Consider the following 24633-nt stretch of genomic DNA (forward strand, 5'->3'; position numbering starts at 1 on the left):
ATGACAAAACGGCTGGACCAGGGTGAGAAACAGAATGGCTGGGTCCCCGGATCCAGCCCAGACTGACTCCAAGCCCAGTGTCCTTGGCCGCCCCGCCCCACCCGGTCAGAGGCTCACACAGGGCTCCCCCACAGCCTCCCCTCTCACCTGCAGCTCCGGTGGCCGCCCGGGAGGTGGTGGAGACAGCCGATGGGCTATGCAAGTTCCCAAGGCAGCGGCTGAGCTGGTGGCAGGCCCAGGAGTCCTGCGACCAGCGGTTTGGCCACTTGGCACTGGGACCTCCAGGTGCGGTCCTGGCTTCACGCCTGCCGGACCCCAACTGGGTGGCCCAAGGAAAGGCCCCTCTACAAAGAGCCCCACGGAGACATGAGTGTGGGCCTGGGGGTGGGGGTGGTCGAGGCTTTGGTGACCCCCGAGATGGGAACCCACCGTGGAAGTCCTTGCAGACTGAGCCCAGAGGAAGTCCCATCACAGTTGACTCCTGGGCATGGGCACTGGAGCCCTCACTTCTTCCTTCGAGGGAGGGAGGCACCCACCCCCAGAAAGGACCCTGCAGCCTAAAGGGTCGTCAGGGGCAGGATGGCGTGCGCAGCTGGGAAAACTGAGGTCCCAGCCCCTGCGTCCCCGCAGGCGAACGAACCACGGCGGCGCTGGTGTTGGTTCCGGGAGAGGACGCGGGACAGGGCGGCGCGGCTGCGGACACCGCTGCGGGCGCTGGGGGCGCTGACGGCGTGCTTGCAAGTGCAGTGGGGGGCCGCCGCGCCCCGCACCAGCCCCGACCCCGCCGCGCTCTCCTCTCTGGCTGTCCCCGCGCTGGCCAACGGGCTGCAGCCGCGCGCCTTCGCCGAGCCGGGAGGCACCGTGCCTGCGGCGCTCGCGGTGCGCGGGCACCACGCGCCCTTCCTCGTCGCCTTCCACGCGGACGGCCGCTGGCACCATGTGTGTGCCACCTGGGAGCAGCGCGGCGGGCCCTGGGCGCTCTTCGCGGACGGGCGGCGGGGCGCGGGTGCGCGGGGACTGGGCGTGGGCCGGCCGGTGCCCCCGGGCAGCATCCTGGTGCGGGGTCAAGATCAGGACTCTCTGGATGGGGGCTTCTCGGCGCACGACGCCTTCAGCGGCAACCTCACCGATTTCCACCTCCGGGCCCGGGCACTGAGCCCGCGCAGCTGCATCGGGCACGGGCCTGCGCGCCGCCCCCCGGAGGCCTGCTCTTCCGCGGGGACTTGGGCGCCCTGGACCCGACGCCCTCACTGCTGCGCTGCCGCCGGCGCGGGTGCGCCTTCTCTGTCCGGGTACGGCCCACCCCGCCCCCTGGCTGCCAGTCCCCATCCTGCCTTAGGCTCAACGCCCCGCCCCCTGTCCCCGTACGTTCCCTTTTGATCAGGGGACCCAGACCGCCCCATGCCAACCCGGCCACGGACAACTCTGGCCACTTCTTCTCCAGGGGCGGTCCCTCGAGGATTCGTCCAGGGCCAACAGCCTGAGTGCGCTCGCCCCCTAGCCGCCTGGCGGTGCCTGGTGCCGGCTGCAGCCCCTCCTCCCAGGTTCCCAGGCCAGGCGTCCTGGCTCCCGCTCAGGTGTCCAGGCACCTTCAAGGCGAGTGGGTCCTGGGGACCGCCGAGGAGCCCGGATGCGGCCCTGACACCTCTCCCACCCCGGCCAGTGCCCTCAGAGGAGTGCCCTACGTGGGAGCCAGGACCCGCATCCAGGGCTCTGCACCTTGCCTGCAGCCCAGGCCCTTCCTCTGCGGCTACGGCACAGGGGCTCCCCGCCTGGGCCCTGGGCTCTGCTGAAGGGGAAGCTGGGCATGGAGCAGTGTAGGCCGAGGGGGCATGCGCAGTTGGCACCGCCTGGGAGTTTAGGGAGTCAAGGCCACAGGTCAGTGGGCCATCCAGACCTCGGGGTGAGTCCCAGATCTGTGACCTTGAGCAAGTGATTTTGCCATGCTGTGCCTCGGTTTCCCCATCTAGAACATAAGACTCCAGACACACAGCCGCCAACGTGTTCTTCCTCCCCGGGCAGCACACGGTGGCGGAGCATCTCTGGGAGGAGGGTTGCCCAGAACCCAGCCGGGCCTCCCCTCCCTTGCAGAGACCTATCAGGACGCCCTCTCGTGGCCGGGCCAGGATGTTACCAGCCGAGTCAACGCCTTGGCCAGCACCATCGCGGTGAGCCCCCTTCCAGGGTGCTGAGGAGCCTGGGGGCGCTATGACTCACCTCCCTGCACCTCAGTTTCCTCCCCTATAAAGGGGACACCCCCCTAATGTGTCTGCGGGATTTGAGGTTGTTTATGCTCCCTATTTTGGGATCCTTGAGAATTGGGTGACAAGTGAGACCCCCACCCACCAAGAAGAGCCTGGCAGAGCCCAAGTGTGGCCCCAGGGGGTCCTCTCCTGACAGCCAGACCTGCAGTAAGTGGATCCCCTGCCCACAGCTCCTCCCCGACCCCCTCTCTGAAGCCCTCGGAGACCTGTCCCTGGCCAAGGCCTCCAGCTTCCTGGGACCGGCCGCGCGGCTGGCTGTTGTGCACTTCCTGAAGAGGGTGACAGCCCTTGAGGCTGGGGAGCCAGAGCCCTCGACAGGACCCTGGCAGGAGCTGGGCCAGGGCGTTGTGTCTGTGGCCAGCCTGGTCCTGGAGGAGCAGCTGGCTGGTGCGTGGCTGTCCGTGAGCGAGGTGAGGCTAACAGAGCGGGTGGGGCAGGGCCTGGGCTCTGGTTCCAACTTTGCCACCAGCGTGTGGTGTAGCCAGGAGCTCCACCTTCCCATCCGCCAAGAATAGTTCCTCTTTGGTCTATTTTGTAAGTTGAACTTGCACATACAGCTGCTCTTGAACAACGGTGAAAAGTTATTGAGAGCCACTAATCAATATGGGCTTCCCTCGTAGCCAAGAATCTGCTGACCACCTTATGTGGGAGGTCCTGGATACTCGGTCATCTTGTCTGCCCAAAAGGCTCAGGCACTCTGGGGAACACGAGAGGTGCTATCCAGAGGGTGAGGGTGTTGGAAACCTCACCCGCGCAAAAGGGGCTGTAGGCTTGGGAGTGACCAGCCTACAGAAGGGAGAAAGCAAGGCGTCATATCTCTGGGGCGGAAGGAGCAGAGACAACCCCCCTTTGGCCTCAGAGGGCAGAGCTGGGACCTGGGCTTGGGGATAGGGAGGGGGTGACACAGCACAGGAGGCGGGTCCCATGGAGGGGTTCACCTGTTCAGGGGGTGGACTCCCCATCTGGGGAGGGTGTAAGCCCACATTCACCTGGGGACCTGAGGCCCTGGGATAGACTAGGACCGTGGTCGGCAAACTCATTAGTCAACAGAGCCAAACATCAACAGTACAACGATTGAAATTCCTTTTGAGAGCCAAATTTTTTAAACTTAAACTATATAGGTAGGTACATTGTTATTAATTAGGGTACTCCTAAGGCTTAGGAAGAACCACACTCAAGGGGCCAAAGAGCCACATGCGGCTCTTTGGCCCCTTGAGTGTGGCTCTTCCACAAAATACTGACTTCTGTGCATGGGCCACGAAGTTTCAATCGCACTGTACATGCGCTCCCGTACGTGGTATTTTGTGGTATTTTGTGGAAGAGCCACACTCAAGGGGCCAAAGAGCCACATGTGGCTCACGAGCAGCAGTTTGCGGACCACGGTTCTAGTAAGGTGGTGGTGCTGTTACCGTCCCCAGTGGGGACAAAGAGCCCAAGCTGCCTGGACTGAGGCTGGTGCCCCTGGCCGCCAGCTGTCCCCTCACTGCTGATGGCATCGTATGAACTCCGTGTCATTGTCCCAGCATTGCGGTCAGCTGTGTGTGTGACCCCAGGCCTGCCGTGTGTGTTCTCACACTGACGTAGACCTTATTTTTCTACGTAAATGGGCGCAGGCTGTGCATATTGCTGTGCAGCTTTTTTCTTTGCTGAACAACAGGGCGGGGCTCTTTCCCCGTCCGGGCACAGAGACCTGTCTGTTCTCACCAGGTGAGCGCCTCCAGGTGGCTTACCCCTCCCCAAAGGGGGGGCATATAGCCTGTCCCCAGGATTCCCACCTCATACATGCTGCTAGCCTGAACGACTGCCCACCTCGCTTTCCCTCTCACTGGCATTTTCTCCGGCCCCTTCACCCAGGGCCCATGCTGGGCAACCCCCGGCCGCTCAAACACCAGGAGGCCTCAGTGTCCGCCCTGCATCCTCTGCCCTTCCCAACACACCTGCCCTGTCCCTGTCTCCTGCCCTCAGGCCTTCCCTCAGAAGCTGGTGGAGCCCGTCTGTGCTTTCTGAAACTCCAGCATCAGGTGATTTTCCATTGTCAAGTTCTTTAACTAAGGCAACTTTTTAAAGTTTACCCATTCTGCCCTAGCTGGTTTGGCTCAGTGGATGGAGCGTTGGCCTGTGGACTGAAGGGTCCCAGGTTTGATTCAGGTCAAGGGCATATGCCTGTGTTGCTGGCTCGGTCCCCAGTAGGGGGCGTGCAGGAGGCAGCCGATCAATGATTCTCTCTTGTCATTGATGTTTCTATCTCTCTCTCCCTTTCTCTCTGAAATAAATAAAAACATATTATTAATAATAATAAAAGATAGTCATTCTGCTTGAGGATGAGGCAGGACTCAGGCATGTATGGGGCTTCCATTCCCCATCTGCCTTGTGGGGGTGGCTACAGACCCCACTCAGCAGGGGACAAGCTGTGACAGGAGAGTCTGTTAACCAGGAGGTAGTGAGCTCCCTGTCATAGGAGGTATGCAAGCCTATTATGAGACTCATCTGTTGAATAGGTGTTAGAGTTAGTGATATGCCTAGGTCCAGGGCCCTTGGGCATTTTAAGGGGCAGAGGAGGGCACAGGGATTACCAAGCTCCTTACCCTGGAACTTTAGCTGAGGGAGTGAACATCAATCACTATTGCTTAATGATGAACACAGTCAATCAGTGGTGACCACTGGCATCAGCCTCGTCCTCCCACCATTCCGAGAATGTTAGTACATTTCACAGATGGGAAACTGAGGCCTGAGGAGAGGCAGGGACTTGCCCAAGGTCACAGAGCTGGTGAGAGGCAGAGCACTGAGGTACCCCAGGCTTTGGAGAGGGGTTTTCCACCTGCCCCCACCCCCATGTCCAGCCCTCTGTTCCCTACCCCCAGCCCAGACACAGGGGGCTCCTGGGCCACCACTGGCTGCTCTGTGGCTGCCCTGTGCCAGGAGTCTACCGTCTGCTTCTGCAACCATAGCACCAACTTTGCCTTGTGCCCTTGCCTGGTTTCTCCACCTGGCACAGAGCAGGGAGGCGAGGGGGTGGGGGTGGGGGTGCAGGCACGGGCAGGCAGCAGCATCCCGTTGCCATGGTGTTGACTCCAGCTCCATCCCTGCCTGTGGCCCTCAGGTGGACAGAGCTGCAGGCTGCCAGTGCCACCATCCCCGCCCTCTCTGCCTCCCTCCCTCCCTTCTCAGCCTTTCCTCTCTGGTGTCTCATTTCTTTGTCTCTGAATTTTTTCTGAGTCTTTCTCTGTCTCTCAGCCTCTCTCTGTCACTGTCCCCTCTCCCTGTCCCCATCACCTTTGGCATCAACCCCACCAGGCTCTTCCTGGGCCTCTCAGTCTCCCTCCTGTGGGTCTTTGGGGACCCCCCCCCCGCTTTATGTCACTTACCCGCCTCTCCATCTCTGAGTGTCACCTCTCTGCCCCTTCCCAGTCAGCCCCAGGCCTGGGGCTCTGCCCCCCACGCCAGGCCAGGCCTCAGGGCCCCGCCCCACCTCCACGTGGAGCTGCTGTGAGGGTCAAGGAAGACTCTAAGGGATGATGCTCTGTGAGTGGTGAGGCCTCCTGGTCCTCACATGTGTGGGGAGGGGAGCCAGCTATGCCCCCGCCATGGCCCTGAGCCCTGCACACACAGCACCTCCCAATCCCATCAGGAGCAAGTCCTGGCCGCATCCCCACTTTCCAGATGAAGAGACAGAGGCTCAGAGAGGTGAAGGCCACTGAGCTAGAGGCACAGTCAGAATGCAATCCCAGGGTCCTAGCTGGTTGGCTCAGTGGATAGAGCGACAGCCTGAGGACTGAAGTGTCCCGGGTTCGATTCCGGTCAAGGGCACATGCCCGGGTTGCAGACTTGATCCCCAGTAGGGAGTGTGCAGGAGGCAGCCGATCAATGATTCTCTCTCATCATTGATGTTTCTGTCTCTCCCTCTCCCTCTCTGAAATCAATAATATATATAAAGAATGAAATCCCAGGGCTGCCATCCCAGGACCTGACTTAGCCTTGGAGCTTCAGGAAGGTGTACCCTCTCCCACCCCCCAACCCCCCACCTTGCAGCAGGGTGAGGCTGTGAGGATGGGCAGGCCTGGGGGTGGGGCATGGAGGGATGCAGGGCAGAGGCTGCCTAGAGGCGAGAGGCCGAAGGGGTGGGGTGGGGTGGGGTGGGGCGAGGCCCTTCTGGTTCTCTCCATAGAATGCCACAGCTGCCCCTCCCCAGTGCCCGAGGTGGGCTGGGCAGGGTTTGTGCTCATCAGCCTGTTTCTCTGAGTATTTCTGGATGTGTCTCTACTGTGGCCCCAAGCTAAGTGGTTGGGGAAGGTGGCCCCAGGCAATGACACCTACATACCTGTTGGGTCTGTCCCCAGGGGCCATACATCTTCCTGGTCTACGCAGCCTACAATGGGGAGGTGAGTGGTGGGTGGGGAGGTGAGTGGGGGGACACTGGTGGGGCCTGGGTAAGAGGAGCTTACCTTGATGGGCTCCTGGCCCCTAGGGGTCAAGGGAGGGTCTCAGGCCTGACCCTGATGCCCACCCCCAGGTCCGGAGCGCCCTGCAGAGGATGGCTGAGAAGAAGGCAGCCGAGGTGCTCATGGTGCGAGCAGGCTCAGGGATCGCGGGGTGGGAGGTCCCACCACAGCCGGGTCCCAGCTGCTACAACCTCTCCTTTCAGGCCCATTCCAGCCCCAGGGCCAGGCATCCCACCCCAGGCCCTCAGGTCCCTGGGAGGCAGCCCCAAACAACCCGTAGCCTTGGCTCCACCCTGAAGACACTTGGCTCTCAGAAGTATGGCCTCCCCACCCCCCCAGTATGAGTGCCTCCCAGTGCCTCAGTTTCCCCAGTGCTCAGGTAGAGCTGGGAGGGCGACAGCACATCTGAAAAACAAAGAGCCTGAGGCCCAGGAAATTCTGTACCCGTGGCGCCTGGGGGGGGGGGGGGGCGGTGTGTGGCTTAGAAATGGCTGGTTTCCTCCCACCACCACCACCACCACTAGGGAGCAGGAGCCCCTGGTACCAGCCCAGAGGTGGCGCTTTCCCGGGGTCACCTTCCCTGGGTCCCCGTGCAGAAGGCAGGTGGGTGGATGAGGATCAGGGCCCTGAGACAAGGTCTGGGTTGAATGGCTTGAAGGCCAGGATAGGAGTTCCAGTGCTGGTTCACCTGCTGTGTGCCCTTGGGCAAGTTACCTTCCCTCTCTGGGCCTTCCATTTCCTCATCATTAACCTGGAGGGTAAGCCATTGAATAGATTCCTAGGTCCTTTGATTTTGAGGTCCCCACCCAGAATGGGGGAGCAGAGAGAAAGAGATTCCTGCCTCAGCCCTCCCCAAAGTTCACGTACTTGAATGTTTCCCCCCACTAGGGACCCACAGTCCCAGGATCCCAGGATCCCCACAACTTTCTCCTCCATTGCAGAACCCGAGAGCCCGGTGAGGCTGGGACAGGGACAGCCAGGTTCTGCTAGGGGGCTAGCAAGTGTGTCCAGCGGGGTTGGGGAAACCACAGGGATTAGGTGGGGCTGGGGTGGTGGGCTCCCCTGGGGACCCAGGCCCCCATTCCTCAGTGACCAGCTTCGAGGGGCTGACTGCACCCTGGCAGGACCTGAATGCCAAGGCCACTAGGAGAGGGGGCGTTATCACCAAGGTAGCTAAGGGCCCCCGGGCAGGGGGGCAGGAGGAGTGGGGCCCAGGCCCCTGACCACTCCCTCTGTCCGCAGGCTGTGGAGCTGACAGCATTCAAGGCTTCAGGTAGAGCTCCCACCTCAGGGGTGCCCCTTTTCCCCTGGGCGCTGGACACCCTTCCCCACACTGTACAGAATATCTGAAAGTGATTTGAGAAGCAAACACTCCTGACCTCTCACAATCTACGGGCCTTCCGCTCACTCTGCTCCTTGGGGGGCCCGGAAGCCCCCCGTTGGCACCCTGGGCTCCTGGGGAGAGGTCACTTAGCCGGTCAGTTGGGGTCCCCATCCCAGAGCTGGTGCTGGGGAGGGGCAGTGAGCAGGAAGCCCGCCTTCCCAGAGTCCGCCTTCCTCTGTGCGCCCCCACTCTCCGGCCCCCTAAAAGCCTGGCCTCCTGGCCTCGCCCCCCATCCCGCCCCCATCCCGGTACCTTGGGCTCTGAGAGGCCTTCCAAACCCAGCGAGGGGCCAGTGGTCTCCTCCGAGGCCTCGGGTTCCCCCGGAACAGCTGATGGGGGCGTGCTGGGGGCACCTGTGGGCAGTCAGCCGCCTCAAACTCCGTGATTCCTTTCAGCTGGAGCAAGAGGCCTGTTGGTGGCGCTCTTACTGGGCTCTGTCCGAAACCCCAGGCATTTGCTGCCTTGAATCGGGTGACCTGGGAAAATGGAGGTGCCGTCGGCCTCCCATTGTACAGATGGGGAAACTGAGGCACCAAAAGGAGCCAGGACTAGCCAGGGTCAGTGGCAGCTGGGGAACTGCGGCGCAGGGGCAATCACAGGTGTAAGGGGGGCCATGTGGACCCCGGCCTGGGACCCCCACGCTCCCCGGCCTTCCTCCCTGCCTAGTGGCCTCAGCCCGGCTACTTAGGGGCTGCAGGCGCCCCCTGCAGGCCTGTTGGGAGGCCGCAGGCGCCCAGCCGCGGGTGCGTTCCCAGGGGCGTGAACTTCTCCCCCCCCGCCCCCCCCCCCCGCAACCCCAGCCCCGCTCCACGCGCCCAGCGGTCCCCGGGACCCCCACCCCCGCAGGCACAGCGCGTCTGTGGGAACAAGAAAGCGGCAGCAGCGCCTCTGCGCTCAAGTGACAGCGCCTTTGTCTCCACTGAATGAGCGGGTTGCTAAGGCCGCTCATAGCAACCGAGCCGCTTCCCGCTCCGCCCAACGCGGCCCCACCCTCCGACTCCCTGGCCCCCAACCCCACCCCGCGACCTACTCTGGTGGCCAGAGCCGGGGTGCGGAGGAGCGCGGGCTGCCAGCGCTGTGCCCTCCTGGACGCCCACCGGGCACACAGGTGTTGCTTGGATGGAGAGACTCAGGCTCAGAGGGGGAATGAGGAAGACTAACCAGGGCACCCAGGCCAGGACTCCCACCCAAGGTCCTACCCCAGCCTCAGTTCCCAGCCCCTCCCCATCTTGGGGGGTCCCGGGGTCACCCACCCTGGGTCTGTCAGCCCAGCCCAAAGGGTGCCCTTCCCTCCCAGGTTTCTAGCGGGCTTGGGGACTTTTCTCCAAGCCCAAAGGGAGGCCCCGGAGGGACAGACAGCAGCGTGGGCCACTGCCTGCTCCAGCAGCCATAGCCTCTCCCGTCCCCCATGCTCCCGCTAAGCCCATGGGGTCCCACAGCTCTGTCCCCAGAAAGCTTTGTGTCGGTGGCTGTCCCTCCCCTCTGTCCTCCCCACCTGCCCTGAAGTTCAGATGGCCCTGTGGTGTCTTGTAATAAAACTGTTCTTGTGACCTGTCCCGCTCCGGGATGACCTGGCCCGGAGACGGGGACAGGATGCCAGGCTCCCTGGGAGGGGAGGGGGACAGGGCAGCTGCCACTGGGGCTGTGGACTCTGGACGGCCCGGCTTCACCATCAGGGCAGGTGCAGCCCACACTTAGCACCTGCTGCGTACCCAACTGGTGCTGAGGCCTTAGAGCCGCAGGTCCTCACCTCAGCCTGGGGGCCCCCATCACCCCATTGTGCGGTTAACACTGGAGCCTGTGAATGGGAGCCACGCAGGCAGACTGCTCAGAGGCGGCGCCAGGGCGGGCAGGCCTGGCTCCAGGTCTGATGAGAGTCTTGCTTCGGGAGATGCCCGACTGACTCCAGGCCTGGCTGTGCCACCAGGTCCTGCCACTCTCCATTCTGTGCTACAGGCAAGATTCTTCTCTGAGTCTGGGTGTCTCTAGGGCAGAATGGTTTCAGGGCCCCGTGAGGAACACGGATGGTGTGTTAGGGCTTGACCAGGGTAGGCCCCAAGGCAAGGACCAGGCAAAGGGGGTGCCCAGGGGCTGGGACTCAGGGTGCAGAGGCTAACTGCCCTGTTGACCTCGGCCTGGCTCCAATGCTGCTTGGGCCAGAGGGCGGGCACAGTGAGGGGCACAGGTGAGGAGCGTCAGGGCAGCCACCCTGGGGGAAGCCCTGAGACCCAGCCCCCTGCAGCCTTAGAAGTTGCTTCTACCCTGAGCCCTGCCCGGGTTTCTTCTGGGGGGAGACATGAAGTGACTGATTCTATGGGGGGTGGGGTGGGGGTGGCCAGATACCTGGGTATTTCTTTCTGGGGATGGGGGACTGTTGAACCTCTGCAAGCTCCGCCCATCATCTGCAGAACAGGGGACACCAGGCTGCGCTGACCTGGGCGAGGCACTTGGTGGTCCTACTGCCGGCATTCGCAAAGCCCTCTGACCCCTCCCTTCACTTGCAGAGGGCTCGTGTCCCCCCCCCCCCACCCCCAACTAATACAGACTGGTGGGGGGAGGGGCCCAGGGTCAGGGACCAAGAAGTCCTGTCCAGTCTCCCCTCCACCTGCTCCATACCCTTCCTCCCATACAGTCTCTTTACTCTCCAAACAAAATAACTTCTCTTGGGTCCCCAAACACTGACACCCCTCCATCCCTTTGCTCACACTGCTTCCTCTGCCTGGACTGCCCCCAACAGTTGTCTAACTGATAAACTCCTGGGAATCAATCCTTCAAAACCCAGTTTGGATGACACCCCTTCTAGGGAGACTTCCTGCCCCCGCCCCTCCCCCCCCCCAGCAGAATGAGTCACTTCTCATCGTGTCTGACTCAGTCACATGATGTGTCGCATTGGATTACGATCTGAGTAAGCCTCCTACAAAAGTGGACATTCCGCGGGGGCAGGAACCAGGCACCTGCTCCGCTTCAGAAGGTGCCAAGAGGAAAGGGATGTTTCGTCTTTGCATAAAAGCCACTGCCAAGCTACGTGCCTCGGGCTACCTTCCCTAGAGGGGGCGCCTTTCCTGAATTTGCACAGAGGCAGCATCAGGAGTGGCCCTGGGGACAAACCAGGCCGGTCAAGCAGCGTCAAGGTTTGCATGAGGGCTCTGCCCCTGCTCAGGGTGTGCCCTTGGGCAGGCCGCTTCTCCCCTCTGTGCCCATAGCGGGCTCTGGAGAACGGACGAGACAAGACGGAAGCCGGCAAAGCCCGGGGAAGGCACCTGGAGCGGAGCAAGCCTCAGATGTCGGCAGTGCTCACTGCTGCCACCAAGTGGCTGGGGAGGGGGAGGCAAGGGAATCGCGAGAGAACCAGGCCGGCCACCAGGTGGACAGAGGACCCGGCCAGTGCTCTCCAGGCAAGTGGACCCAGGTTTGACTGTCCCGGCAGGTCACTGACCGAGGGGCACCCTCCTGGGTTGTAACTGCTGTCTCACTGGGCCACTGCAGGGACAGTAGGTGCTCATTAAATGCTTGCTTCCTTCCGCCCAAGAGGGTGGCCGAGCTGCACGGCCAGGATGGAATGAAGGCTGAGCCCCGAAGGCTCCCGCATCTCCCAGACATGGCAGGACCCCAGGGATGAGAAGGGGCCCAAAGCCCCCGACAGGGCCCGATATTCCCCCACCCCCTATCCGGCCTGCCCAGAGTTTTGACCCAAAGGTTATCTGAGTGTCACCTCCATCCCAGGCAGAGCAGGGCCCCACCTTAGCCCACCCGAGCCCACACAGGAGGCTCTGCTTTGCCCCACAATGGAAATAGCCAAAGGTAGCTGGAAACTAATTGCAAAATTTATTCCAGGACTACGGGGGCTGGGGTTCTTAAGGGCACTTCTCGTTTGGGGCTGTGGGTGTCCGGCCTTGGCAGGGGCACACGCTTCAGTGGGCAGGGGTGGGGACTGAGACAGGAAGGCAGGGGGCAGGGGAGCCCAGTCCCTGGGCAGGCTCAGCGCAAGCTGCAATGGCGACGTGAAAGCAGGATGGGTGGGTGCCCAGCCCAGGACAGAGGACAGCTGAGGCTTCTCCCTAGTGCCTCAGTGTCTTTCAGGACATAGGGCAGGAGGCCAGGGAGTCGGGGTCCAGCTTCGAGGGTTTGCAGCAAGGGACCTAATGGGACAGGGCCAACGAGGAAGGGCTTCTCCACCATGTCCCTGATCTGGAGACCCATGCACCCTCCCCAAGGCCACCTGTATTCCCACCCACAGAGACCCTGAGCCCCACAGGGCACCCTGATGTTCATCGGACGGGGTGAGGGGCAAGCGACAGCTCTCCTCTGGATTGGAGTGGGGTCCCAGAAACAATGGCCCAGCACCACCGGTGGGGTCCTTCGTACGAGCGTGTGTGGGGAGGAACCATGGGCTATACGTGGTGCTAGCCCCAGGCCCCGGCCTCAGTCCTCCAATCTGCCCCCTACCCATACACACCTTGCAAGGAGTATCTCGATTCAAAAACAAACAAAACAGAAAACCTCTTGCCTACTGCCTGGCAGCCGTGCAGATAGATACCAGCCTGGGCGGGCCAGCTGTGGGCGGGGCTAGACTGCTGATTGTGCCGAACTTCTCCGGTGAGAGAGGGAGAGAAAGACGACTGTAGCAAAATTCTTTTCAGATAACACGTCAGCGCTCTCCCCAGCAGGAGTCAGAGGGGGTAGAGGGCTGAGGAGGAGGTCTCTCTGTCCTCACCATCTCCCAGTGTCCTCTAGTCCCTGTTCGATTTTGCAAACTGTTAGCCCCAGTTTACAAAACAGAGGGCTTCCCTCCTGGCCCCTTGGAGGGGGTTCTGGGGACCCCCCTCTCTCCCCCAGTTGATGCCACTCAACCTCTTTCTGCTTCTGTTTCCAGGAGAGGGGAAGGGATGACCTCTGACCTAAGGGACATCCAGGCCCACCAGGAATTCCCAAACCTCCTCCCCAGACCTGTGCTCCAGGCTCCAGGACAGACAACTGGGAGCGGGGAGCCGGAGGAGGGGAAGAGGGTGGCTCGCAGCCACCGCCTGGGGGCACTTGAGTGTCAGGCAAGTGCCAGTGGCTAGCGGGGGCCACCCACCTTGGCCAGGCGCTGCCCACCCTCACTCATTTCCCAAACACAGGGCTTCAGAGAGCTCGGGGGGGCATCGGCCTACAGGGTGGGGCTCCTGGGTCAGCATAATAAAATAAACCATCTGGAGGGCTGAGCGGGTGGCCGCGACCCCTCCCCCAGCCCCGTCCAGGTCCTGGCCCGCCCGGCCCAGGCTCAAGTCTGCTTGGCTTGCAGCATCTCGATGAGCAGGTTGTTGCGGGGCATCTCGTTGCCCAGGTGCTTGTGGTACAGGTACTCCTTGGCCTGCACGCTCAGTGCCCGCACCTCCACCAAGCACAGCAGCAGCTGCTGGAACTTGTCCCCGCAGTGCGGGTAGTGGCACAGGGTGTAATCCAGCAGGGCGGCGTTGGCCTTCTCCTGAGCATCCTTCACCAGGCTGTGGTTGCTCAGGAACTTCACATCTGCAAAGGGAGGGGCCCATCAGCACCACCGCCATCACGTCAGCAGCCGTGGCTGCGTCACCGGCCCCAACAGCCCTACGATCACCAAAGACCTAGGCTCTGCCACCGTCGTCATCCACCAGACGAGCCGCTTCCCCGACACCACCACGTCCCCATCTCCACCGTCACCGCCGTGGGTGATGAACTCTGCCACCGTCATCCATTGCCAACAGTGACATCCCCGAACATGGCCACTGCTGCCATCATCAGCCAAACCTTGATCATCCCCATCACCGCCATCACCGCCATCACCACGGTTGAGCACCGCCGCCACCCACAGTCACCAGCACCAACATCCCTGTGGTTATTACACACACACCCCCAACCACCCAACCGCCAGCACCTGCCACTGTCAGGACTGCCGCTGTCATCTCAGTGGTCACGACGAACACCCCCGTCCTCACCAAGACCATCACCCACCTCACCGGCGTATCCCTGGCCTTATTATTTAACCTCTCAAGTTCCTCATCTGTGAAACGAGCAGTGACAATAACACCTATTTTACAAGATGGTCTGGAGGCTTCAGGGAGTTGATTCGTGGAAGGTGTTTAGGAAACCGTGTCTGACATGGAATACGGCCCAATCTGTCAGTTGGGCCAGCTATTATTATCCCAACTCTCAGCACAGCCATGATCATCACCGTTCCCATCCCCGAGGTCAAAACCATGCCGTCGCCATCATCCCCCGGGTGGTCACCACAGCATCGCCTCCTGGCCAGTCATCACTGGCCCCAGCACCGGGGAGGACCAGTGCGAGTGGGAGGGTCCCACCTCATAGCTGTGAGGCGTGTGCACTAGCGGCCCCATTCTAGAGGGTGACCGGGGCTCCTTGGGTCTACCCGCTGACCATCCAGAGGCTCCAGTACCACCAGGAGATTCTCCCATGGGCCCCGGGGCCATGGATGCCCACTGTAGCGGTTATTCATGGTGACGGGGAGGTGGCCTGTAGGTAGTAGTGATGGAGCAGATAACACAGAGAAAATGGATGAGTCTTTACAAGCAGGAGGCTGAATGGAAAAAAACAGACCCGGTAGATCCAGAATGAGGTCTATAAGGCAAAGATCTCTACATAAATTAGAAGCGTGTGCACAAAGCAGGCAGGTTATGTAAGAACAGGGCCAAACAAGAGGCCCCGAGCTACACGGGAAGGAACGATGCCCATGGCAGGGAGCCGAGGGCGCTGGCTCTGCACCGGCCAGTGGTCCTTTGTGCACGGACGGAGGAGTGTGGTCAATGCACCCCCCACACCAAGGTCCAGTGAAAAGACCGGAAAAAAAAATGTCTTCGGAGTGAGATGGATGGGGCTCAAATCCCAGCCCCAGCATTTAGGAGCAGTGGCCTGCACCCTGCCCGCTCCCGGACTGAAAGGCCTTCTTCCTCTGGAAGGGGCCGCGCCCACCTTGCAGGGGCAAGAGCGTGGGTGCAGAGGCCTGCACGGGTACCCGGCCCCCAGGAGTGCCAGGCGAGGGTCAGTTTCCTGTCGCCCGAGCCCTCATCACGGCTTGCGGGTGTCTTTCAGCTCCCAGGCAGCGTGTCCAGGTGGTGCCTGGCCTGGAGGCTGAGGGTCAGCAGGAATCCACAGAACTGGTCCCTCACCCCCAAATCCTAGCGGGGACTCGCCTGGGACGTGGCATCCAGAGGCTCAGAAAATGGCCGCCTGTCTGTCCACATCCCCTCCACCCCCTCAGCCCCAGCCCTACCCCTGCGGGGCGGTGTGTGCAGCCCTTGGCCCTCCTAATCCCTCTTAACACCCACTGCGCCAGGAGAGCTGGGGCTCCTGGCAACCCTGATCCCCAGCCGCCCCCAGTGTGCCCGCTGAGGCCTGTGTTGTCCAAAGTTGGATTTAGGGAAACACGAGCTGGGCCCAGGGCGTATGGCAGGACCTGCCCCAATCCTCCACCCCCGCTCCCAGCCCCCTCACCTCCCTTCGGTAAGGAAGCCGGGGTCATCTTCCTCCTGGCCTCCCCGGGGTCGCCTCCAGTCCGTACGGCACCTCGTGCCACTTGGACAGAAGTTCCCCCGTGTCCACAGAAACAGCCGGGCGGGGGGCACACCAGCTGGATGCCAGCCCCTGCTCGCTCCCTGCCCGGGTGCCCTTGCAGTGAGCAACCGGCACGGCAGCCCTGCTCCTTAGCGTGGCCTGCTCTGGACGGATGCACTCAAAGGTCATGGGAAGCCCCCCCTTCCCCCTGCCCCCTACCTAGTTCCATCCCTATGGCAGCCTTTTCCCATCTTAATACTGTCCCCTCTCCTTCACAGCACCATCCCCCAGGCTGGGCAATTCTCCTGACATTGTCTTCTGACAATTCACAGTAGGGCTGGGGGTCCAGGGAAGGGTAGGGACCAGCTCAAGGCCACACAGCGGTAGAGGGCCCAGAGGAAGTAGCTGAGGGGGCCGGAGGGGGAGACTGGCTGGGACGCTGCAGTAGAGGCAGGCGGGGGAGGGGGCAGGAGGACCAGCCTGGCTTTTCCCGGATTTACTGTTCTCAGCAGCCCTGCACCAGGCACAGCAGGGCGGAGGGCAGGGCTGGTGCAGGGCAGGCACGCCTTCGGGGACAGCCCCTCCCAGCAGCGCCGAGGGTACCCACCAGACACCTTGCTCCCAGCTCAGTTAATCCACACTCAGGCAGGCAGGAAAGGGCACCCCCTGGTGTAGGGACAGTGGGGTGTGCCTGGGACACAGAGTAGATGCAGAGTCTGCATTCAGACCCACGTCTCTCTGGCTCCAAAGCCCTAAGAGTGAGCAGGGATGGGCTCAAGCTGGGTCTTGGTTCCTGGAAGGCTGGACGTGGTAATTTCACGTTTCATCCAATCCAGGAGTCCCATCCAAGACCTCCCACCTGGGCTCCCAGGTCTCCCCAGGGAGGCTACTCTAGGCTCCAGACTCAACTTTGTGGCCCTCATCTTGGAGGAGACCACGGTCCAGTCCCGCCCCTTCTCCCAGCCTCCCAGCACCACCACCACCACCCCCCCCACCCACCCCCCCAACCCCCCCCCGCCCCCCGCCGCGAACAGGACCGTGTGAAGATGGTGGGGTAACGGGTGTAACAGAGGTAACATCCTACAGAACACCACGCCCTTCGCCCATCAGAGGAGGAGCAGGGCTCACACAAACCTGGAGGCGCCCCTTCACATGTCAGGGGTTCAAATCCCACCTCCACCTCCAGCGGGTGACCTTGGGCAAGTAAAGTCCCTTCCCCTGTCGGAGCCTCGGCTTCCCGATGGTCTGCAAAATGGGGGTCGATTACCCTCCGCCTCCCAAGGCACCCACCAACAGGATCCAATCTGTGTGCCCCGCTCTGGTGCTGAGCTGCCGCGGCTTGGAGAGGGGCACCTTCGAGACAAGCCTGCGTGGGTCCCCGAGCCTGCTCAGCTCCCGGCAATCCTGGTGGTGGAGGCGGGAGGGGCCGGGAGATGGCACCCCCGCCTCGCCTCGGAGAGCAGCCCGCTAGCTCTGCGGAGCTGGGGGCCCCCAGGTTCTCAGCAAAGCCCCCTTTTCACGGTTTAATTGAATATTTGAATAATCCTTTCATTCCAGCGAGGCATAAAGAATGTTGTCCCAATAGTGGTGACTCAGGCAGGCGCCCCCGCGCACAATGGCCCCTCGAGTGGGGCTGCTATTCAGGCTGCCTTTTGTTGGCGCGGAGCAGTGGGTAAATTGCAAACGCTTAAGGGAATGCTGCTGCCTCCGCCTCAATGGAAGTCAGGAAATCGAATGTTAGGTCAATCCATTAAGCTTCGATTAAGTCCTCTGGGGAACAAAGCCCGCCGGGCCATCTTCATAAACACCGTGATTGCCAGGAGAGAGGCACTAATTCTAATTAAACCTCCTTACCTGCCTCCTCGCCTGCCTGAGACGGCTATTTAGACACCAAATGGCACCCTTCTGCGGAGGCAGGCGAGAAGGGGGTGCTGAGCGGGCGGGGGGGCGGGGGTGGGGGGGGGCAGGCATCACCCAGGTCCAGGCTGCGCAGCCCAGGAAGGGGGATGCCCACATGCCAGCTGGAGGTCTGGGCACCCAGCTCTGGTGGTCATGGAGGAGCCCCCTCTCACTTCCCAGACTCTGGGAAAATCTCCCCCCTCATCATGCCCAGATTTCTCCACGTGGCCCTCCCGCCCGCAGGGCTCGGCCCTTTCCCAGGCTGCGTGGGAAGCACCTTGCTAACTGCAGGCTTGGTCCTGTGACGCCAGCTGACGGTCCTTCCCTAGGGAAGGGTCAAGGCACTGGGCCCGGCATTCAAGGCCTTGCACACGGCTCACGTGGCCTCCTCTCTCCTGCCCTCCATGAGCTCCCGCAGGCCCAGGCCCTGGGGCCTCATCCTCCCGTAGCCCCAACCTCGCTAGGGTTTCCGGCCTGCCAGGCCCGGTGCTCTCCCCCAGCCACCTCAGCCCCAAAGGCCAGGCCCTGTGCCAGACACACGGCGTGCAGTGAAGATGGAGACCGACGCGCTCATTCATTCACTCCATCCATTAACCTGTCCATTTGCTCATTAACTTAATAATGATGGTCATGATGAAGGCAATACTGGCACACATTCCGAGGGAATTCTCTCATTCAATCCTCGTAGCAAGTTAAGGATTATTAGGACAGGGCAAGAGAGGCTCAGAGAGGGCAGTGACTTCCTCAAGGGCACACAGCCCGAGAGAGTCCAGATTTAGAATCCAGATTTAGTTCCCATTGCTAATCACCACCGCATCCTGCCTGGCATGAGTGCACACATAGCACGCGCGCGCACACACACACACACACACACACCCCTCCTCCACCCCACCCCTCCAGCCTGGTCCCACAAGCTCTGTGGACTCGCGGGCTCTCAGGCCTCAGCTGCCTCCTCCGGAAAACAGGATGAAGGTTAGCGTGAAGGGGCGGGCACTCCGGGCTCTGAGCATGGCGCCTCGCCTGGCCTCGGGGAGAGGGCTGGGCTCAGCTGTGCTGGCCTCTGGGTGGATCTCCTGCTGGAGACCAGGGGTCTGCTGGACCCAGCAGCCCCAGCGCCTGGGCTTTGGTGGGAAGGCGGCTGGGGCCACAGGGCGTGGGCCTCAGGCCCGGGCAGCCTGAAAGCCACGACATGGTCCCTGTCCTGCAGGGCGTGTCCAAGGACAGATGGAGGGACCAGGGTGGGTGGCCGGCAGCACCCCCTCCACCAACCCTCCCCGGGACCTTCCTGGTGGCCTCCTGATGGCGGTCAGGTCGCCTCACACACCACCCAGACTGCCACAGAGCCCACACGCCCAGGCTACGGCCCCCTGCACCCAAGCACCACCCAGCAGTCCAAAGCCCTCCCCCCCTCCCGCGTCACTCCCCAGTCACACTCAGTCTCCACAGTGTGACCCACAAGAACAGGAGCCTCAGAAGCCCACAGTCTGCACTTGTGGGAAAACGAAGACACCAACACAAAGGCGCGCACACACACCACGCTCCTGGAGCCTCCACATCCCCAACCACAGCCGTCCACGGCTTCGGCCTGAGCCAGGCCCCGAGCCCGGCAGCTCTCAGCAAGGTTGGGAGGAGGGTACCACTGAGGGCAGAGGAAGGGGGGCTTCCCCCTGCTGGAGCCAGCCTGGCCTGCGCCCCTGCGGCTCCTCCGAGGGCCTCAGGTCACCCTCCTAGCCGGCTGCTCAAGATTCAAACCCCAGCCCCACCATGGCTGTCCCCTACCAAACCCTGCAGCCTTGCAGATGAGCCCTCAGCTACCAGCCCAGGCACCCAGTCCCCCGGCCATGGACTGAGCACAGCCAACGCTCCACAATCCCCTCTCCAGCCCACCTCTTCCCCAACACCCCCACTCTTGGGTAGGCACACCCTTGCCAGGCTGTGCCTATGAAGCCATCTGCCACAAAGACTAAGTCTCAAATCCTGCCTCCTCCCCGGGTGAGGAGGCATTCATGCCCCTGTTCCAACCTTCCATCCCACCGACGCCTCTGAGAAAGGTTTATCCCCCCCAGCCAACTCCTACGCATCCTCTGAGGCCCTGCTCAGATGTCCCTCTTCCAGGAAGCCTACCAGGCAGAGTCCTTGTTCCCCACCCTGGGTCCCCCATGTCTCTGTCCAGTCCTGATGACTGGCTGAAGGCCTTGCCTGGACGGGGAGCCACCTGAGAGTAAGGGAAACCTCTATGTTCGCAGCATCGCTGGGCACAGGGAGGACCGTGGATGGAGATGGCTTGCTGGGAGAGGGAGGACGGAAGGAGGCCACCCTGCTGAGAGCCGAGAGGACGCTGGAGACTGGAGCAGCACAGGCTGGGCGGGTAGGGAAGGCAACGGAGGCAACCCCAGAGCCTTGGGGCGCGGGGCACACGGGTGGCTGGGCTCGCCCTCTCCCCCTTCCCTGCATTTCCCCCTCCTTAGCGCTTACCGCAATCTTTCAGGCTATCATTTCACTAAGCATCCACCAATTTATATATTTGAGCCGACATCTCCTGCTCATTGCCTCTCCCCCCAGGAGAAGGTCAGCTCCTTGCAGAGAGGGATTTGGGTCTTTTCGTTCATTGCGTATCCTTGGTGCTTGCACAGGGCAGTTGCTCAGCGAAAGTTTGTAGAATGAATGAATGGACGAATGGGCAAAGGTGTTTGGGCCCCAAAGAGCTCAGAGTCAGAATTTGGAGGCACCCCCTCCCCCCCGAAGAACAGGAAACTGGGAAAAACAGGGACCCCAGGAGGAGACCAGGGCACAGAAGCTCCAGGAACCGCACGGTGTTCCCTGGAGGTGGCAGGGGCACTTGTCTCCGCCTTTCAGCTGGGAATTCACCGAACTCTCAGAAGGGGTCGGCATTTCATAAAGGGCCAGTCCTAGACATCATCTTGGCCCACTCTACTTTCAAAGAGAGAAACTGAGGCCCGAGAGACAGCAACCCCCATTGTCAGAGCAGGTCCCCTCACGGAGGGAGGGTCTTTGCCCCCCTGAGCCCCCAGCACACAGCCCCCTCAGGGCCAGCCCAGCCACCTCCCCAAACCCTTGCCACTCACCGAGGCTGAAGAGGATGAGGAACTTGAGGCAGACGAACTCCTGGCGGTCCAGCTGCAGCGCGTGCAGCTGCAGGACGAGCTCCTGCGCCCGCAGCACCAGGCTGTGCAGCAGGGAGCCGGCCTGGGCGGCCACCGTGCTCAGCTCCACCTGGGCGGGCAGACCTGGGGTCAGGGCGGCGGGCACGGGCAGGAGCTCTCATCAGGGACTGGGGAGGGCGTGGTGGGAGGCCTCCGGTGGAGGCTGGGGGTCCGTGTGCCCAGCCGTGGAGCTGTGCCAGGCAGGGCAGCCTCTCCACAGGCCCCAGGAGCCCTCCCAGTCCCAACACCCAGGGCCCGAGCTTCCCAGCCCTCCTCACACGCCCGCCTGGCAAGCTCAGGGCCCTGTAGCAGCAGAGTTGACACCGGGCAGGTGTGTGCAGAGGGAGACTGAAGGGTCCTTCACACACAAAGGCCTGCTGCCAGGCCCAGGGGTGCGCGCTGCTTTTGTGTTTTGTGCTGTGTCTGCAAGCGAATGCCACGCTGTGCGGGGCGTGGGGGCAGGTCTGCCTGGACACACGTGGGTGGGGCCACACGGCTGCCTGGGTCCCACGCGCCCACCCTCGGCTGGGGAAGGGGCCTCAGCTCACGTTCTCACACACTCACAGGGTCATCCACTCACTTCATGAAGTGAACACACATACACACACACACACACACCCCGGTATGGTCACATCAGGGCAACACAGACAGACATGCCCATATCTGTGTTCCCGCTGACATGGTGACAGGCAGATCTTGATACCCACACATTTATGTGCGTGGAGATATTTGCACAATAAAATACAGGACATTCCCATGGCCTCCGAGACTTCCACCTGCGTGCTGGCACGGCTGACACACTCACACTCACACCTCAGACTCTTCATTTGCATTCACAGGTGGTCTCAAAGCCACGCCCGTGGGACCAGCATTCCCCTGGCCTGACACCCAGGGTGAGCGCTGAGGATGGACAGAAGGACCAGGGCCCGGGGCGGAGGCAGGGGCAAGAGAGGGCCCGTCTCCCACCCCCCCAGGAGCTTCTGGGAAGCCTGCTCCTCCTTCCCTCTGCCCCTGCCTGCGAGGTGCTCCGCCCTCCGCCAGGCTGGGCCCTTCTTCCTCCCTCCGTCCTCCTCCTCTCACCAGCTGGCCATCCTCCTCCTGGAATGGTGCCCGCCAGGTGCCTGGCATCTAAGCAGTAGATGCTGCCTCACTTCCTCACCTCCCATCTTGCCCCCTCCTGTGCCCCTCACACCTGGCTGTGTCCTTCCCCACTAGAATCTGTCCCCTTGCTCCCCCTCCATCTCAGGAGTGTCTATACCCCGGGCTCCCATCTTAGTGCCAATTCCCTGCTCTAGGGGGGCCCAAATCTGACTACGGCTCTTTGGGGCCCAGACACCTCTGTTTGTTCATTCATTCAGTCACTCACTCACTCACTCACTCACTCAGGATTTAGGGCCTGCAAAGTCTTGCCCAATCTAGCCCCTAGCAACCTCTCCAGCCTTATCTCTTACCTTGTGCTCCACCCGCAGGGTCCCCCAAACCCACAGTCCAGCATACCAGTGGCTCCTGGGGGCTCAGGAGTTCCCAATGTCCCTCTCAGCCTTTCCCCATGCTCTCCCCTCTGCCTGTGTGGAGGTGAGGATATCCCCAATACCTTTTACTAACTGGTTCCACCATCACTTTGTACCACCAAGACCTGGAACCACCATCACCTCCTCCTAGAGTGTCCCCAACCCTCCCAACACCCCAGAGCTGCTTCCCCCAGAGCAGGGCTCCCAGAGGCTGCCTCCTCTCAAGGCCACGGCCAGGGCCGGTCAGAGGGAGGTCGGACTGGTGGGTGTCCCATGAACTGGGGGAAATGGGCGGATATTCAGGGTGCCCAGGGCCAGCCCTGGAGAGGCCTGGGACCTCTTGTGGGCCCGGAATCCTGGGAGTGCCCAGTGGGCTGGGGCAGGGCACAGCGTCGGTCACCTCCTGCCCGATGACCAGCAGGATGCTGTCCTCCTTGCCGTGCTGGATCTGGCGGTAGATGTGGTCGAACACCAGCAGCTCGCTCCAGCAGTTCTGCAGCAGCGTCATCTGGTCGGCCACCTGCAAGGAGGCGGCGCACGGGTCTGCATCCAGCACGGCCTGGCTGGGGACCTTCCTCTCACCCTCCTCCTCCAACTCTCAGTGCTGAGGCTCCACTGGGTATGGGACCTGGGCAAGCTGCTCAACTTCTCTGTGCCCAGCCTGCCCACCTGTCTACTTCCTCAAAGTGCGGCAGGGCTCTAGCAAAAGAATAGGAGGGCCGGCTGCAGGCCCCGGCTCTGCCTCTTACAAGTTGTATGACCTTCAGCGAGTTCTGTAACCTTTCTGGGCCTCAGTGGTCTCATCTGTAAAATGGGCAGCGTATGAGGAAGCGGCCTGGCACACAGCACTCAATCCATGCTGGTGCGCTTAGCCACCGGAGTGCTTTGAGAAGGGCTCATTCAAATGCAAGGGAAGAGCAATATTAATTTGAACTTGTGCCCATCTGGCCTGTGGTCACATCTCTAGCAGCTCCAATCACTCATGAAGAGAAAACAGAGGGATTTCCCTGGGCCTCGAGCAGAGCCCTCGGGCCCAGGACAAGAAAGGAAGGCCATCGGCCCCGCCGCAGGAGTGATGGCAGAGGTCTGACCGCTGAGCAGGAACAGCACAGACTGTAAACACTCAGGCTGCGGTCCGGCACTCGGTGCAAGGGCGGGGACTGCCCTGGGCAAGCGCCCCTGTGCTCTGGGGAGTCATGCATTCAACATGGCCAGAGTGGACACTCCTAGCTGGGGGAGGGCGGTACTCAGAGCCACGTGAGGAGAAAGCCAGGAGGGACGCCCTGATGTAAACCTCCTGGAGAGGGTGAGGGACCCTCCTGGGATCACAGGCCAGGGCCATAGCTGCTGCTCTCAGTGCACTACGCCCCACAGTGACAAATCCTGAGCCCTCCTGGTTGTTCAGAGCCGGCACTGGGGCTGTAGGTCACCCTAGAACAGTGATGGCGAACCTTTTGAGCTCGGCGTGCCAGCATTTTGAAAAACCCTAACTTAACTCTGGTGCCGTGTCACATGTAGAAATCTTTTGATCTTTGCCACCATCGTAAAACAAAGACTTACATTTTTGATATTTATTTTATATATTTAAATGCCATTTAACAAAAAAAAGTCAACCAAAAAATGAGTTCGCGTGTCACCTCTGACACGCGTGTCATAGGTTCGCCATCACTGAAATAGGAAGGCACAGCACAGACCCCGGTCCCTCTCAGCCTCTGCAGCTCACCAGCCAGCCACCATCGACCAGCAGATACCTCTGGGCACCTTCCCGGGTGCCGCCCTAGAGCGAACACAAACCATGACAGCTGGCAGCCGCTGGGCTGCAGCTCCATAACCCTGAGGCTGGGTAACTGTTGTCCCATCTGTGGAGAGCGGTATGAGCCCGCAGATGTCCACAGAGGGTCACACAGCTCTGTCTGGTCGCAGATGGTGCTCCTAGCCACCAGCATGGACTGAGACCCGCCCTTGCCGCCCAGGGTTTCATGCAGGCTCTTTGCCTCCCCCAGGAAGCCCTCACCAATCCTTCCTCCTCGCTCGGTGCCCTCACCGTCCTCTGGATGTGGCACCTGCCACATCTGATGGCATTATTCTTGCCTCTGTTTCCCTGGTACCTGTGGGACCTGGGAAGGCAGGACTGGGCCCCCAGAGGAGGTGTCAGTGAGCAGTTGATGGACAAGCATGTGCTCCCCAAGACAGCCACAGAGCACAGAGGAGCCACCCCAACCCGGAGGGCAGAGGGGCCAGGCAGCCCCTGGCCTGAGCTTTCTCTTCTGTGGGGTAGAAGCCCCTCCTCCTCTCTGTTCCCCTCCTCTCCTGGGGGCAGTCCTGGGCAACACGAAGTGGGCAAAGAGCAAAGTGAGCAGCAGGACACGCAGCCAGGCCTCCCTGCCCGCCCTTCCCCAGCGCACATGGCTGAGGACAGGAGGGGGTCAGTCTCTGTCCTGC

At 61.6% G+C, this 24633-nt stretch overlaps 2 protein-coding genes across 2 annotated transcripts in view; one reads left to right on the plus strand and one right to left on the minus strand.

Annotated features, from left to right (window-relative positions):
- ADGRD2 (adhesion G protein-coupled receptor D2) lies at positions 1-13150 on the plus strand. The gene is given in 16 exon segments (XM_059656238.1): positions 1-22; positions 154-372; positions 631-656; positions 658-1153; positions 1156-1253; positions 1256-1292; positions 1664-1705; positions 1708-1770; positions 2092-2168; positions 2435-2674; positions 2951-2991; positions 5105-5240; positions 6602-6643; positions 6775-6828; positions 11291-11415; positions 12961-13150. Coding segments are annotated over 16 exon segments (1908 nt in total).
- NR5A1 (nuclear receptor subfamily 5 group A member 1) overlaps positions 11902-24633 on the minus strand; it is a 22646-nt gene continuing 9914 nt past the window's right edge. The window contains 3 exon segments of the mRNA XM_059657984.1: positions 11902-13598; positions 20603-20750; positions 22592-22711. Of these exon segments, the coding sequence (XP_059513967.1) occupies positions 13351-13598; positions 20603-20750; positions 22592-22711 (516 nt within the window). The 3' untranslated portion in view covers positions 11902-13350.

The sequence above is a fragment of the Myotis daubentonii genome, chromosome 11 (genome assembly GCF_963259705.1).
Source record: "Myotis daubentonii chromosome 11, mMyoDau2.1, whole genome shotgun sequence".
Classification (NCBI taxonomy): domain Eukaryota; kingdom Metazoa; phylum Chordata; class Mammalia; order Chiroptera; family Vespertilionidae; genus Myotis; species Myotis daubentonii.